Source organism: Bactrocera latifrons, unplaced genomic scaffold, assembly GCF_001853355.1.
Source record: "Bactrocera latifrons isolate USDA-ARS-PBARC rearing strain unplaced genomic scaffold, ASM185335v1 scaffold_178, whole genome shotgun sequence".
Classification (NCBI taxonomy): Eukaryota; Metazoa; Arthropoda; class Insecta; order Diptera; family Tephritidae; genus Bactrocera; species Bactrocera latifrons.
Genome location: NW_017535274.1, coordinates 406,177 through 424,614, shown reverse-complemented (window position 1 = coordinate 424,614; position 18,438 = coordinate 406,177). Strand labels below are relative to the sequence as shown.

At 34.8% G+C, this 18,438-nt stretch overlaps 1 protein-coding gene across 1 annotated transcript in view; it reads right to left on the bottom strand.

Moving 5' to 3' along the window:
• Nucleotides 1-18,438, bottom strand: part of LOC108967119 (protein still life, isoforms C/SIF type 2) — a gene marked incomplete at its 3' end in the record, with an annotated part of 282,692 nt that overhangs the window by 25,923 nt on the left and 238,331 nt on the right. The window contains 1 exon segment of the mRNA XM_018930366.1: nucleotides 15,807-15,915. Coding sequence (XP_018785911.1) covers nucleotides 15,807-15,915 — 109 coding nt within the window.

Genomic DNA, 18,438 nt, shown 5'->3' with positions numbered 1-18,438 from the left:
GTTTCAACGTTTTCGTTCTGGTGTAGAGGTGGTCGAAGATGCGCCACGCTCCGGAAGGCCTGTCGTCGAAAATTGCGATAAAATCGCTGAATTGGTTGAAAGAGACCGGCGTAGTAGCAGCCGTAGCATCGGTCAAGAGCTGGGCATGAGTCATCAAAAAAAAATTTTATGAACAATGGAAATATCAATAAAAATACCGCCAGAAATAAAATGTAACTTCTCAGCGAACATTCATTTAGCAGACCTAGTGATTTGGATGGGATTGATATTAGTCACTTTAAGGGGGTATTCTACTCTAGAAATCAAAATTTGGCCAGTTTTTGAATTTTATTTAAAAAAAAAAACCAAAAATATTTTTACCATCCATTTTTTTATGGTGTTTTTATTTATATCTTAAGAATACAGAAAAAAAAATTACTAAAAATATAAAAAATTAAAATAATTAGAGGGGAGCACTTGTTATTTTTATCTGTAAGCCAGGGTTAAATTTTTTAATATAGAAAATCTCACTGCAATCTCACAAAAGCTATGAAAAGCTTAGTACCGCAAACTAGGATACAGGAAGACTACAATTAACTTAATTTGAAAGCAAAAGCAAATTGTCAGTTTCCGATAAGCACAAGTGCCCGACAGCTGACAGTTGTTTAATTTTTGACTTTGCTATAAATTTGATTGCCCTCAAATAGGCATAAATTGCGATATAAAACACATACAAACAAAGTAATGAGAAACGAGGTGCCTTCAAATGTCATAATTATCAAAACATATTCCCCACATTTACAGTTTATTTGTATACTTCTCTCCCTTTGGCGCGATATGATAATTTGCTACCGCTACCTGAGACCTGAGGCAAGCAAGCATTACTGCACCAACAAACACCGGACGCACTCCATCATTTGCATATTTAACTTTTGATTTGTTGTTACACTCATTCGCTGTCACTTGTCAGATTGAGGTGCGACTTGTCAGCGTGCTGACGTGTAAAAAAGATTGCTGTACACAGCATAAAGCAATTTACATACACCCATATACACACACATACACACAGAGTGACATGCCTTTGTGTACAACGCACCCCACCAACCACTTTCGGCAACATGCGTAACTTTGATGTTTGCTGGCCAACTCCAAATGAAATGTGAATGACACATGCCTACATTACACCCCCACTCCACCACCCACCGTTGCCAGCATGTGTACGCATGTATATTGCTTGTTGTTGTTGCAATTGTTGCTGTGGTATCTTCGCGGCCGTCGTGACATGTGACAGCTTTTTATTATGTTTGCCTTCAGCACACTTTCAGCGTTTTGTGCGATTTTTATTTCGCTCGCTTTTAAATGAGGTCAGTCTTTTTATGTAAATTAAATTGCAACTTCGCATTCCAGATTTTTATCAATTGAAATTTATTTTGTTTACTTATGCGCCATAAAACTGTCATTCCATGTCGTTGTTTGTTTTTTGTTTTTTTTTTTTTTGTTTTCTGTGCTTCTTTCGCCTGTGTCGTCAGCACTTTGAGTGCAATTAGTGCTTGCGGAAGTGGCGTAAGTAGTAACGGTTTTAAATTTGCGCAATGAAATGAAGCGTATTTTCAATTTATTTACTATTTAATGTATGTAACACGGGAGAAATTAAATTATTTTCTCAATATTTTTGTGTATCTTATATAAATGTTACTCATACGTCCTGTATACCTACAAAGAAATTTTTCCAATGATTGGGGAAATTGTTTGGGTCAAATATGGCATGAAGAATACTATGATAGATAGAATATATATACAAATATACATATTTTATTCTAATTTGGAATTTTCAAATACGAAGTTCTAAAACTATTTTTACCATCTTTACAACTATAGTCAGCAGTGGTCACTTCGAAATGGACAAATATAGTTTTTCAAAAAATTTTATTCTAATATACTTTGATCTATAACTATATTCTTCGTACGTTTTTAAGAATATTTCGAACATGCCTTAAAAAACTTGCGTCCTTGTGCGGTTTTTCAACACGAGTCATACATTCAGTCATTTAACATAAAAAAACAATAATTTGTTAGCCTTAAGTATGCCTGCTTGAAAAATGTTTTGCAGGGATTTTTTCGTCATTACTTTAATATTAAGAAAACCGCGAACGAAAGTCATCATATTTTAGTCAAAGTTTATGATGAATATGCTCCAAGGTAGTGGATGCACCAAAAATGGCTTTCACGATTCAAGCGTGGTAGACGATTCAATCCGGGAAGGCCAAGAACCTTCCAAGGAGACAAAAATGTTGAAGCTGAAAAATCAGAAGCATTACTCATTAAAGATTGTTGCTAAGCATATGAATTCTTTTTCTGCTTATGAGTTAAAGACAAGAAGTGTTGGAAGACGATTTCGCAGATTTGTCAGAAATTTTTCTTGGACGCTACGTAAAGCAGTCGTTTTTGTATCGAATTGTGACTGGTAGTGAAAAATAGACCCATTACGGTAGCCTTGAATGTAAAAACTCATAAGCAAACTTGCCAAAAAATGTCGGCTTCATGTTGTAAGACTGGTTGGAACCTATGCAAATAGTAGGGGCTGAGAAGTTCTAAACCACCGGCCTTATAGCCCAGATCTTGTCCCTTTTGACTACCATCTTTTGGGTTCGATGCAGAAAGCCTTCATTGCAATACGATTCACATCACAACAGATAAATCAAAAATGGGTTTGATACAGTCTTGACCGGCAAACCGCAGTTCTTTTGCGTTGGAGTACACAAATTGCCAGTAAGATGGGAAAATTTCAAGCAATTTTTCTCTTTATTAAACAAAGAACTGGTAGGATAATGGAAGAAAAAATTGTTTGCCAAACCGCTGTAAAATCGAATAGTTCGGTTCTAGAAATAAAACAAATTAAGCGCTCAACTATTTTTTAGCAAGTCCACCATTTTGAAAGAAATTGACATGGAGCCAAAAACGTACGTTCTTGATTAGCAAGATTTATTTCAAATAAGATCCCGATTTTTTTTATTTTTTTATTTGGCAGTAGTTACTTTTATTTTACATAGATTACTTAAAAGCCCTTTTAGAGATTCGGATGCTTGACTCAAGAACCCTCATGTAGTACTTAAAGTTCAATCTTAACATTTTTTGTACATACAAATACATGCATGTATGTTTTTTGAAGCGCAAAGAGATTAATTCAATGGTTTTTTCCTTATTTTCAAAACCAGTTGTCAAAATTAGGCTCCATTTCAAGCGTTTCAAAAGTGCTCGTTTCATTTGTTAAACATTGTAATCACAACTTTTCAAAGTGCATGTTATTCTCCCACGCTCGACCGCTAATAAAAAAAGACAAACCTAAAAAAGTTTCAAACTAAGTGTATATCATCAATTCTTGGACCATTGACACAGGAACTATTAGTGCGGAAATCATCCTTTTACCGCATCCCTGGTTAAAAAAAGTAGCGAAAACCATAGTAAAAATTACTAAGAAGGCTCTGATGGATATCTTATTAAAACAATAATGAAAAATATTGAATGACTAAGGTTTTGTTAGGTTAGGTTAGATGGCTCATCTAGAGAGATCGCACGTGGACTGCTATATTCTATTTAGCATTTTGTGAAGCAATGGAAAATAAGAACTCCTGTGTTCTTAGTAGCTAATACAAATTTGCACAGACATTGAATTTCCATTCCCACCAGTACGGTGGGATGCCACAAGGTGTGCACTCCCAAGGGTTTAAGTGTATAAGTCTTGATCTCCCAAACGTGGGACAGTCAAGAAGGAACTATTGAGTGGATTACACCTCATCTTCTTTCATATAGCTTCTGCAGTTGGCGTCTGGTAAGATTCCCATCCTTATAGCATGGACACCAATTGGGTAGTGGCATGCTAACAGAAAGTCTGAACTTTTTGAAGCCAAAGAGATCACTAGATCGTTTGCGATCGATACGAGACACAGACCCGCTCCTATTCTACCTATAGCGCTTCTAGGTACCTTTTCTTGTTAGCTCATCAGCATTACAATTTCCTGCGAATCCGCTATGGCCTGGCACCAGTATCAGTTTTATCACCAGCCCTAAACGCCCTATTAATGAGTTCGATGCTATCTGAGTGGATGGTCACTTCTCTGAAGGAAGCTATGCTCTGAAACAGTGCAGTCCACTGCTGCCTTAATGGCTGCAACCTCGGCTCAGAAGACACTGCAATTGACAGGAAGTCTGAAGCTGAAGTTGATAGAGACATTAAACTGTTAAAAAATCTCACTGCCTCTATCCTCCAACGGCTTTTTCCCAACGTCAACTCCCTTTAAACTCAAACAAACCAACTTTGGGCGGAAATTGATTTTCTCAAAATGGGAAGAAAATAAATTATCCTGTAAAGCCATGGAAAAAATTGAAAAATCAATAGCAAAATTTTAAAAGCCATTTGAATTTGGTATATTTCGCTTAGTAAAGTTGAAACCAAAGCAAAAACCAAAGTTGATTTTAAGTTAAATTTCTCTAAGTCGTATACATAAGTATATCTAAAAAAAAGTACTAGTCGTTATGCAAAAAAGTACGTCAGATGAAAAAAAAAGTGTCTTTAAAACTAAGAATGCCTTAATTAATATGGTTTATATTTTCTCGTGCCGTTTGTGGGTATTATCATGGAATTTAAAAAATATTGTAGCCATAGATACCAAGATGTCCTTAATTCCACAGGTATTTTATTTATTTTTTTGTTTTCATTATAAAGTTGTGAAACACACACAAAGCAAAGAGAGTGAAAACAAGCTAAAATACAAGGCGAAAAAGTGAGAAAAAAGTATCTAGATATACACATATTTTTATATATTAATTTATTAATAAGCACACTTGTATAATAATCAGCGAAAAGTCAAGCATACTTGCAGGCGCGCATACAAAGTAATTAAATCGTGTAATGAGTACGCAACAGATGTAGGGTACTCACAAATATGCATACACACACAAGCACACGCGGTACTGTGTACTTCAACAAAGAAGTTTCATCAACAAAAATTAACATTCTAATGAAATTCATCAAAGCAGAAAAATTGTTGTCTACTTTACGCAATCAAAAAGTTAAATATTGAGTTCCTGGATAATCATTTCAGTAATTCGTTAAAATCACTTGAACGAGAAGACAAGTGCTCATTAAACATTCATTATACATATTCGCATACAAACATATGTAAATTATTATTGCGGGGCTTGGAATATTCACAGTTATATCAAATGGAGAAGTGAGTGTATGTAAAAGCGCTTCAAAGTGAGGCCGAATATAATTGAAAATATATTGAGTGATAGCTTTGAGGCTTTTCGCCTTCTTTCTTTGTTGCACTGTACTTCTGTAGAAAGACGGTTGGTCTTTTGAGCACAGTTATTTCGCTGTGGAAATCGACAGCTATGCAATGCACTTTAAAAGTAAAAATAAAAAACACAAAAGGGGATACACATATACAACATATGGTCCGATATAAGAAATAAAGCATGATCCATTTCGATATTTTCTACTTTTATAAGGAAAAAAACACAAACATCTCAAATTTAATGGACAATGTCTATTATCATTCGAAAGAACGTTCTATGACATTTACTTTTTCAAATGTTGACCGCGTCTACATCTCAGATGATCCTTTCGTTGAGTTCAATTTTCGATGACTCGTTCGAGCATTCCGAGTGATAACTAACGAATGACAATGTTTTGCTCCAAGGCCTGAATCGAAGCGGGATTGCCGCATGACTTTAGACTTTACATATCTCCACAGAAAGTAACGTTCAATCACACGATCTTAGTGGCCAATCGCCTGATCGAAAACGTAAAATCATCTGCTAACCGAAGTGTTCCCTTAAAAAATCGACTGATTTCCATTAACGGTTACATTCTCACCGGCATCATATTTGAAGAAATATGGACCGATAAATTTTCACAATAAAATTGAATGATTTGTTACGTTGTTGAGCGTAATTCTTTCCATGGTAAAATGTCAAAGAGTACTGAACCAAAATAACTTGGCAGCTTGACACCACTCACTTGGTCTGTCAAAAAAATCGCTATTGAAAAAAGTGCCTCTACTTAGATCACCTATTGTGTTCGGAGATTATAGCGTTAACTTAGGCAATAGTCTATGCCGAATTTCGTAAAGCGATCTGTGTCTTGTCTTGGACAAAATCTTCGGAAGGGTTTGGCCCCACCATATTTTAACAGACTAGTACTCCATCAAAATTAGTTAGTTTGAAAAGCCCATAATCTTGTCTTAAGCGGCAAATTGAGAATCGTAGAATACTTTAAAGTAAGTGGTACTTGTCTAAATGGTCCCCAGATCTTGATGGGTTGAGGGGAGAAATGTACAAAAGCTTATGGAAGCTCATTCCGAAATACCTAGAGGCCATTTACGACAAGTGCGTGTGTGAGAGATACTTCCAACGTGAATAGAAAAGGGCTAAAGTTGTTCCCTTCCTAAAGTCATCTGATAAGATCAGAAAAGATTCTCGTTCTTGGAAAAGTGCTGATAAAAGCTATGGTGGAATGCCCTTAGGAGTGGTGTATGTGGCCGGATAGGCAGTATAGGTTAAAGAAAGAACGCAGTGTAGAGGTTGTCTGGATGTTTGTTCCAAGGGCATATTGACCTCAAAGGGAGTAATCTGGGATCTGGATAATGGAGCGATTGAAAGAACTTGGCTGTCCGGCAATTACTCTCTGGCGAGCTATTTAGGTGTGGTTGTGGAAATAACGATGAACAAAACGGTGGCAATGCTTCTTAAAAGCAGACTGTTGTCAGTTCGGCCACCAATTGTTCGGGAGAATGGCTTTCGGCTACACGTCGAAAAATACTATCAAAATTACTAATATTAGGTTGTCAAAAAAGCTGGGCATGAGTCATCAAAAAAAATTTTCTGAACAATTGAAAATTCAATAAAAAATACCGCAAGAATACCGCAAGAATTGCGGAATTATTGAATTTTCAATTTTTCAGAAAATATTTTTTGATGACTCATGCCCAGCTCTTGACCGATGCTACGGCTGCTACTACGCCGGTCTCTTTCGACCAATTCAGCGATTTTATCGCAATTTTCGACGACAGGCCTTCCGGAGCGTGGCGCATCTTCGACCACCTCTACACCAGAACGAAAACGTTGAAACCATCGTTGTGCGGTGGAAATGGAAACTGTATCGGGTCCATAAACTGCACAAATTTTATTGGCGGCTTGAGATGCATTTTTGCCTTTATCGTAGTAGTACTGTAAAATATGCTGTATTTTCTCTTTATTTTGCTCTATGTTTGCGACGCTATAACTCACGAACGACTTAAAAGAAACAACAATCAATCAAACACGTGCTAGCGGGTGAAATGAGCTTTCCAAAAAGGTATAGCATGACCCGATGCGACGAATAAAGCTAGAACTACGCGCTCATACCGCAAGACTCTTTTGATAACCTAATATTTACACATAGATTTCATAGGTCCAGCTTTAGAGGAAGCAATTTGAGATCGGTGCACCAACTTGTTCTCAACCCGATGAATTTTGGAGAAAGCCTTTGCTTTCACTGTACGAACTTTACCGATTTTGGTTCAATCAAATTTGTTTCCTTAACAAATCAAGCGAAATCACTGGACATGTTCTGCTTCCTTAGATACTTCGTAGGATTCAGGTCTGCACTATTAGTTGAATTTATATCGCTTCAAGCATTAAAATCGCAGCAGAGCTCTTTCGACGCTTCTTGTACAATGAATATTTCAGAGGATCAGATTTGTTTCACCTGGCGCCGAGTTCAGACTATGAAATTATATAATAGGAACCTTCCAATCTCAGCACCCAGAGCTTCTGGCAAAAAACTATTTATGTGTGTTTTTTTGATAGAACACAGTTTCTCTCTTGTTGTTTAAGGCGCTATTCTAGTCTAGAAATTTGAAAAAATCGAAAATTTTTTTTTCATAATTCGATAGTTTTGATATTCAAAAGTATCTCCCTAAAAGGATTTTTCAAAACTCAAACTATTTCAAAGTTATAGCAAAGTATATAGTGACGTGGCAACTAGATCGGTACAGGGAACTAGCTATTACGCTGCCCCAAACTTAACGTAAAACTTTAGACGCGTTTTTCTCAAAACTCCGTTTTTTGATGCGGTAGCCGCAATATTTCTAATCAGGCGATTTATTTGAAATTTGTCATGAATATTCTTTAAATACATCTCTATCACTAGAAGCCACAAAAAATTTATAATATTTAAAAAAATATTCGACAAAATTGAAAAATTAGTGAAAAAATCGCGATTGTTTTTTGAGTAGCCGCCATTTTATGATTTTTTTCCTACTCATTAAGAATCTGTCAATGTTTTATTTTTCAGATAACGACAAGGGTAGAAATAATGGCGTTGAGGACACGGCCTCTTTTTTCCCCCCTTTTCTTCAAGAACGCCTAACCAATGAAAAAAAAATTCTTTTTTTTTGGAAATTTATTTTGTGTACTCTTCTAAGTTTAATAAACAAATGATAAAAAATTGATAGTAAAAAATATCTAGTGCCTTTTTTTGATTAATTGTTGAAAAAAGCTCGAAATTCGAGCCTCTAGACTAGAATACCCCCTTAAATTTGTCCGATTGCTGGCAGTACAGTTCCGAATTAAGATTTTTGGCGTAGGAGAGCAGCTCATAGTAGCTGATTCACCAACGATTCTACCAAATACATAGCAAAATCTGTCAATCCTGTCATAGACACCATTTGTTTCGCAAAAATATTTAGTCAGATTTAAAGAGCTCTTGCCTAAATTATCTATGTTATTAACGAGAAAGTGGAGCTTCGCCACTATGTTCACAGTGAGGAACAGAAATCAAGATCGAGAAAATATTTTAATTGCTCAAAAATATATTCTAATCATATGTTCTGATTTAATGTTTAATTTCCAAATTTTTCTTTTCCCTTTAACTACTTAAGTTCTTTGAATTTCCTATCACTGCAATATCAGCAAGTTGCCCACAAACATATTGTTTCATTGTGCTGCTAAATTGCGGTTTCACAGCGCAAAACAGTATAGCATTTCACCTTACTGCAGGAAAATAAACATTAATTATATTAATTAATTAAATAAATTACATAAATTATATAAATTAGTGTGTTCAGTAGGCCCGAAGACAAGCAACAATAAGGTTAAAGCTGAATGCAACAAGCATATACATTTCTGGAATAAAATGTCCATTATAGTCATTGTACAACATCCATATTTGTATGTGTGTATGTATGTGTGATGTGTGTTGTGTGCGCGCAAATCAATGTACTGCGCATGAAATAAACATTTATTTAAACACCAGAAAATCTCATAAGAAATGGCATGACCATTTGAGCATTGCGCCATTTAAACTGTTCTTATGTGTGGACATATTAGGGTGTCCGTTATATCGGACGAAGAGTTTTTTGCAAACGTTTCCTAAAGTTTCTATTCTTGTTATAAAAACAAGCATCCAAGGTAAACAAGTTATTTATTTTTAGTTTAATTCATGCCTTAATCTCATTTTTGTGCTCTTGTATACAATCTATTATTTTTTTAATTTTTTTCAAAAGTTAACCTAGAACTTTAAGGGTTCGAAATTCTATTATAAAATTTTCCGCATTTTTTTATGATTTTTTCACAAAACTACTACTATGGAAATTATACGCAGTTGAATTCACACATCAAGTGTAATTAATGGGCATAATGTACACCATGTCGTATGAGCAACAATTTTCGACACACTTGTATGAATGCTCAGTGCATTGATGCATAGCTTTAACTGCGTATAACTTTTAAAGAAATATTTTTTATGAAAAAAGTTGTGTAGACCTTTTTTGTGGAACAGTAATTCTTATTTAAGACGTTTTTATTAGAATACCACTTTTCGATAATTATATATTTGAACAGTTGTTATTGTAAGGCTTATGTGTAAAAGAAAATTTTGAATTTTTTGAAATAGTTTTGGGTTGGTGCTCTAAGATGGAAGAGTAGAAATGCAGTTCAAGCGAAAACTATGAGATGTTTACAGAGAGGATATGTTGACTGAAAGCCAATGTCTAAATTGGTTTTGCAAACTTTCGATTTTGAGAATGCGCCACGTTTCGGAAAAACTCTTGAAGCCGTGGTAGGTAAAATAGAGTCGTTGCTTGCTGAAAAGCTAAACCATTCAAAAGCACATTAATTTAGAAGCTTGACGTATGACTTCCTCATGCTCTTAATTTGAAAGCAAAAGCGTTTGAAAAAGAAAAAAAAAAACGAACCTTTCGGAAAATAACGGACACGCTAGTAAAACACAATGCACTCGGCCGGCAATCATTCTTAGCGTCCGAACGACATACTTTAGTGCAATTGCAGGAAGAAAATGCAAAAGTTTGCGTACTGAACCACTGACTTGTGCAATTAAATGAAGTTGCCCATTAAAATAAATTAATGTGTGGTGGCAATTTTGTTCTGCAACGAAACTCAGCCGAAAAACGACCAGCACCACAACAAACAAAACATGCATGTCAAATACTTATGCATATGTATGTATGTATGTGCTTGTGTGTTTCTGCACATTGTTCACAAAACCAAATGCATTTCATAAGACACTCAAACCATATATGTCACCTATACACTATACACCCATAGACACATACACATGCATATATATACACATGTTAACATAGTTTATCATGCAGCCACATGTTGGCGCATAACAAATTGTCAGTGAAAGCATGTTGTAAATATTTTGTAATTGTCTTACAATTACATCGAAGTGGCACTTAAAAATGTAAATACACACGACGCATTGTTTCGGCATGAATTTATGGCGCCCACTTACACATACACACACACGCACACACACAGTACAACAATTAAAGTGCTAGCATGTTGGTGGCTTATAGTACATTTAATACTTCGTGGGGTCTGCAGTGCGTATGAGTAATATTGGAATGCACTCGCAAGCAAGCAGTAAATGCTAAGCGCTTCAACTGCTTACAAATGCAGAGGCTTTCTTGTTATAAAATCCACTTAAAATGACCGAAAGAGTTGGTTTGCTTTAATTTCACAAATGCCAAACACATTCGAAATATTTAAAGCTATTTAAAGGCATTTTTAAATTATGTGCATGGCTTAAGTGTTGAGAAGTTTATAGATGAATGTGAAAGCTTATATTTAGCACCTTAATTTTAGTGTGTGTCTTTCTTAGCGATCAATTTCTTAAAGTATTTCTTTTATTGAGAGATTCGGAACACAACCATTCATTAATGTGGAAAAAATATTTAAGGTTTATAATAAAAGTAATAGTTCGAGAAGTAAATTCGATTTTCAAAGTTATAATACCCTTCACAAATACAAAAAATTCCTTACGAGAGCTTAATTTTGATCGGCCAGTTTGTATATTACGTATACGCTAAAGCGTTTCCATTTGAATAATTTCTTCGGAGATCGCAACGTTCTCTTATTAAATAATCCACACCAAAATTTTTGAAGAAATCTCGTCTCGTGTCCCGACAAATTAGCAGTTTTGAGGAGAAAATGACGTGTGCAAATTTTCAGATCGATATCTAAAAAACGGATGAACTTCTTCAGACATTATAAGACAGACGGTCACCGCAAAATCGACTTAGCTCGTCATGCTGATGATTTATACCATAACTAACTACTAAATTAAAATATAGAATTGTAATTTGGCACAGCTGATCGCAGGAGCAAGATGCAACTGTGGGCAAAATATTTTGAAAAAAGTAGGCATGACCCCGCCCTCTAATAAGTTTAATGTAAATATCTCCTAAGCCACTTAAGCTAGAATAACTAAATACTACAAGCACTCCTACCTATGTTGTGAATATGGAGGAAATCGGATGAAAACACCGTTCATTTCCCATATAACGGTACTGTTCAAGACTACTAAACGCGCGATAAATCAATAACTAAATGACCCAAAAATTTGCCACCGGAAAGGTATAATAAGACTTTATAGGGACCGGCGTATAAATTGGACAATGGGTGTGGCACCGCCCACTTTTTGATGAAATCTCATATCTCGGCACCCGACTAGCCGATTTCGACAAAATTTGGTTTGTGGTATTTTTTCGCATTTTTATGTCATGTTGTAAAAATGAGCGAAATCAGACAATAACCCCTAGGTATCGAATATTTAGACTCCGGTACCTATAGCTGACTTTTGATCCAAAATGTCGGTCAATTTGTAATATTTATGACGGAAATTAAAGGATAATCCTTTTCTTATAATGGTATATCTGTATGTCAAAAATGGGTTGGATCGAAACAATATTTCCCTTAGTCTCTATATACCTAAAATAGAATTTTTCGAACTTCCGAGTGACTTTGTACCACATATATCGGTCAATGTGTGAGTTATCACAATGAAAATAAGGAGATGTGTTGTTTTCATAACGGTGTATCTTTGTGCCTAAAATAGATAAATTTGTGCGGAAACTTGGCCTATCCCCTATATAACTAATATCAGGATTTTCGAACATCCGTCTGACTAAAATCTATATGATTTGTTTTACACCTTAAAGTATTTCCCTTGGCTTTCATTCGTATACAACTTTCGGTTGCATTCGAACTTAGCCCTTCTTTACTTGCTTTCAATTGAAATTTCTAATGTCAAAGTGTCTGCTTTTTAAAAATAGTCGGTTCAATTCGAAACCTAATTCATGCATTTTTGTTTCAGTTTACCAACCATTGTGTCAACGTTGAGTTTACGATCACTTTCTGTAGAGCTTTCGTTTCTCTGATACTTTTAGAAGGCTAGCAATGCCCAGCTTCTTTATTTTATGGTTATTCTTATGTGTTTTTTTTATGTTTTCTACCTCTTTTTGATGCTGAATATATTAATCAAGCATCTTTGGTGTTTCTAAGACCTCTTTAGAATTTCCAAATCCTTTACGAATATTTGCTCCGCTTGGGGCAGAATCCTATATACCACACCAAGCCAATTTTTGGCAAAAAAAAATTAGCTTTATTCTACAAAAAGCTGTGTTTAATTAACAAATCTTTTCTCTCTTTTTATCTTATGCTAATTTACCTAGTGGCTTCCCACAAAAAATTATACCAAATTTTCATTCTATCTGGCACATAAGTAGGTATACATTATATATACGATTAATTTTGAAGCCATCGTTCGTTTAACTGAACTCTAGCACCGCTTTAAAACAAAGTGTCATTCGAATTTAAAAATCTCAACTAACTGAATGTCAGCACATGTGTTTAGTTAAACTCCAAACTAACTTTCCACATTTTATATGTCCACATTTAAATGTAAAATTGAAATGTTCTCCCTCAGCTGGCACAACGAAGGGCTAAAACGACAATGCGACGGTTGTCACGGCAGACCTACGGTGGCGTACCCATGGCACATTTCTACAACAGATATGTTATACCTATGAAGATAAAGTAATGCATATGTATGTATGTGTGTGTGAGTGTTTGTGAGGGCAAAACTTTCATAGTTACTACACTGCCTGATGCAGTGCCGTTAGCAGTCTAATCCTCATTCTGCCACAAATGGGACAAAGAGTAGATGTAAATGCTAGCAACAGTGTTTAACGATTTTGCTTATAAAGTTACGATAGTTACATGAGAAGTCTGATAGTTGCTGAATATATTCTATATATGTGGATACATACATAGATACATTTCCTCTGCTAACCAATTTGATGTGTTTTCTTGTAAACTAATCGGAATTCGATTTTGTTTTTCACATAATGGAATCTCTGGGATGTTGCAATAAACAAGTGATTTAGTAGCTTCTGTGCAATAAGTGTTTGTGAAAAAATTATTAAAGTTAAAATATAACATAAACATTTAATTCGGTTAGAACAAAGCTATAGTACCCTTCACATTTTAAATGCTTCCTTAGAATAAACTGTTTAATTTTTTGATTGGTTCAGTTCGTATGACAGCTATATGCTATAGTTATCCGATCTGAACAATTTCTTCGTAGATTATATTATTGCCTTAAAAAACAACTCTTGCCAAATTTCATGAATATATCATTTCAAATAAAACAGTTTTTCATACAATTATCTAATTTTGATCGCTTAGTTTATATGATAGCTATATGCTATAGTGGCGCGATATCGGCGGTGAATACAATTGAGCAGCTCTTTGGAAAGTAAGGAATTTGAGCAAATTTAAGATTGATGTTGCAAAAACTGAGGGACTAGTTCGCATAGACAGACGGTTTGATGGACCAACGGTCGGTCAAAAATCTACTCAACTCGTCACGCTGATCATTTATATATATAGTATATTCCTGGTTGTTCAATAAGTTTTGTCGTTCGATAAAAGAGGTCATTGCTACTATCCCAAAATTGTTGGTACATTCTTCATATGAACATGTGTGAAGTTCCATTTCAATCTGTAAATTTTAACCAAAAGAAATTTACGAACGAATGTTGAAAGTGTATAATGATTGTTCACCTACAATTAGAACTGTTGAAGGATGGGTTGCTGAATTTAAACGTCCAAAAAGCGCATCAACGCCAAATATCATAGCCAAAATACAGGATATAGTTTTGGAAGATCGTTGATTGACTGAGAGAAATTTAGTAGAGGATCTACACATATCTATTTGAAAAGTGAAATTTCGCGTTTTAGAAAGCTGTGTGCACAATGGGTGTCGCATTCGCTGACAATGGAACAAAAACTCATTCGAATGCGACTTTCTCAATAACATTTGGAGCATTTTAAAAAGGATAAAGTGGATTTTGTGCATCGACTCAGCACTATTGATGTGACTTGGCTCTATCACCATGATTCTGAATCAAAACAAGATGCTAATAAGCGGTGTTAACCTGGTGGTTCGGCTTTAAAACGAATTCGTGTCCGGAAATTGGCCAAGAATTGGTTACGGCATCCGTTTTTTGGTATGCGAGAGGAATTTTGTACTTGCAAACTGGTAAAAAAAATTAATTGTGAATATTATTGCAACCTTTGGACCAGTTGAAGAAAAACATTCGTGAAAAAAGACTCGGTTTGCATCAACCCTTTTTCATAAGGAAAATTGGCTAAAATCCATGAAGTAAAGTTCGAATTATTTGGGCGTATTCACCACTTAACAAATTTATACATGGCAAGCGTTTTTTTTTTTTATCAAATATAGTAGTCACATCGGCTGTTAAGTTGAAGCATATTTTGCAAACCTACCGGATTCTCATTTCAGGGATGGGATCTACAGATTGGAGGAGCATTGGAGCAAGTGTGTTAATATTCAGGGAAGTTATATTGAATAATAAAGTGTATTGTGAATGATAAAATTGTATTTTTCTTATCAGAAGACAAGACTTATTGAACAATCTGGTATATGGAGTATAAATTTCCAACTAATATCTCAAAATGTTCAAGTAGCGCTTAAACCTCTACACTCCATAAGGAAATCCGTTAACTTTAAGGAACCAGTATACTTATATGATTATATTTCAAACGATGTTTTTTTTTTCAAACCCATAATTGGAAATTAGTTTGCACCCTAATTATTATTAATTGTAACTATTATGAAAATTTATGAATTTTGGAAACATTTTTATGAACTTTTGGAGCAGAAACTAGAATGCAATGCAAGTGTTATACTCAGTCCTTTTCGTAGAGTGCAACTGAACGTCGATTGAGTAATAGACCACTAAGCGCGGCAAAGACGTTTACCAAAAAATGTAAAATTTGTTAATATAAAATTACTTTCTAATCTTCCTCACTGCAATGAATAATAAAATTTCGAAAATTCTACACTGTCTTTAAAAATATCGTATAGTTTACTACTAGTACTTTTAGATATATACATATTTCAAACACATTACTTTAATATATAATATAATGGAATTTAAAGTTGTACTTACTTGGATGCAAAACCTTCTGTGCCTTGCTGTGACTAGCACAAAATGATGAGTACAGCTTGAAATGGTTGACGTAGTACAAGAAAGCCGAACCGATCGCAAAGAGCACATTCTGTAAAAAAATTAAATAGAGGAAACAGTTTTAATACAAATTTTTGTACAATTAAAGAAGGTTTGGTGTATAAGTAGAGTTTACAATATTCATAGGAGGATTGAAATCATTACTGTATAGTAGCAATTATTTATTGATTTGATGTGAAAGGGTTTCAATATTTGGTTGAGTTTAAAAGACGGTTTATAGCTATATTTGAAATTCTGGCATGGGATCAACTCGGTAAAGAACTTTGTTAAGGAACTTGGTATACCAAAAACTCGGAAGTAATTTTCTACAAGTTGGAGTCAGGTTGTTTTCAGTCAATGTCAAGCTAGTTTCTGTGAGCATTATTAAAACAACTCTTTTTGATGATTGTATGCTATGAAGAAATTTCATTAGCTTGACGATTTTCAACTTTTAAAGAAATCGATTAAAATGTAATGAAATTTTCTGAGAAAAATCTTTCATTGTGATTTCAAATTATTATATAACACTAAACTATGATATAAAAAAAAATTTCATTAACTTGATCATTTTCTACTCTTGAAAAAATGGACTAAGAAAAATTTTCTTATCAAAATCTTCCATTAAAACCATTTTGAATAATTTAACGATTACCTTAGTACTATTTTCAATTACTTCACCAATGAATTTCAGCTAGAATTTGAAACTTGACGATTTTCTACTTTTAAGGAAATCGATCAAAATGAAAAGAAATTTTCTAAGAAAAATCTTTCATTGAGTCTATGAATTATTTAACGATTACTTTAATATTACTTTTGAGAACCACGAGGTATAGATGATGAGATTTTATTAACTTGAAATTTTCTACTTTTGACAAAATATATCAGGGAATTTTTATTGTGTAAAATATTTCAATAATATTATTTTGGATTACCCAAAGATTATGAGGTGTGTTCAAAAAGTATCGCGAATTTGGAATTTTCGTTATGTTGGTACTCATGTCTCTCACTTATGCCGACAAGCTCGGCTATTTTGAATGTTCATTTAATTGTTGACAGCTGCTTTGCTTGCACGTGTTTTGGATCGTTTTCGATTTTTACCTATTCAAAAAAATGGATCAAGGAACCTGTATCAAATTTTGTGTGAAAAACGAAATTAAGTGCGCGGATGCATTCCGAATGTTGACTGTGGCATACGGAGAAGCTACCTTGGACCGAAGCAACGTTTATCGGTGGTACAAAATGTACTCAGAAGGCCGAGAAGATGTGACAAAAATTGACTTTTGCACCACGATAACGGCGCTGCTCACACATCGTTGCTTGTGCGCGACTTTTTGGCCAAAAACAACACACTAATGATGCCGCAGCCACCGTATTCCCCAGATCTGGCCCCCTGTGACTTTTTCTTGTTGCCTAAACTGAAGAGGCTCATAAAAGGACGACATTACGCTTCTCTTGATGCGATAAAGACGGCACCGAAGGAGGAGCTGAAGAAGATAAAAAAAAAAAATGATTTTTTGAAGTGCTTCGAAGATTGGAAAAACCGTTGGCACAAGTGTATAATATCTCMTGGGGATTACTTTGAAGGGGACCAAATAGATATTCATGAATAAATAAATAATTTTTGAAAAAACACAAAATTCGCCATACTTTTGGAACACACCTCGTTCTTATTACGATTTTGAATTACTTCATCAAACAATTTCAGCTAGAGCTGGTATTTATTGCCTGAGTTGAGTTATTGATTTAGCTTCTTCCAACATATTTTCTAAAAGAGCAACGAATAATAGCTTCAATTGCAGCAAAAAATACATGTCTTGAGCTCTCAGCTTTAAAACTGAAAGAGTAATTAAGTACACCGAGAGTCACTGATATACAAACATACATACACATATGGATATAACCTCGTTTCAGTCCATCAAACTCGCTACGATTAAAGTAATTATGATACAGCTGCATATAGAGTATATGACAGTAATGCAATATATATATACGTATATTATACATATATACATAAGGCTATATATAAGGCTAAATACATATAGACTACACCATTGCTTAGCTTAGCTCGCCATTCATTCCTATGCATTTTGTTTCAACTCCATGCAACTGTCGTTCCAAATTGCAACAAAAGACTATAAACAAAAAGGAGTAAATTAAATCCCCACACAGAAATGGAAAATACAAAAAAAAAAAAAAAGAAAAAAAAGGAAAGAAAAAACTGACGGCAGCATCAAATACAAAAAATTAGACAGCTTCATAGACGGCAGACGGCAGAAGTGGAAGTGAAACGACGGTGAAAGCTTTAGCTGCAGCAAAACCATTCAACTGTCTTGATTGCAGTTTTTCAGCGCATCGCCGCACCCCACTCTCTCTATGAACACTTTCGCGACCGAGCACCAGCCATAATGATGTCATTAATGCGAATTTAATTAAACTGAAACCTTTTGTTCCGTGACGTAACGAAAGAGATAGAACAAACAAATGCATACCTGAATAGCGAAAGAAGACACCTGAGGAGTGTAGTCGTCACGTGACGACATATTAAGCAAAAGCGTTCACACGCTCATACACGTGG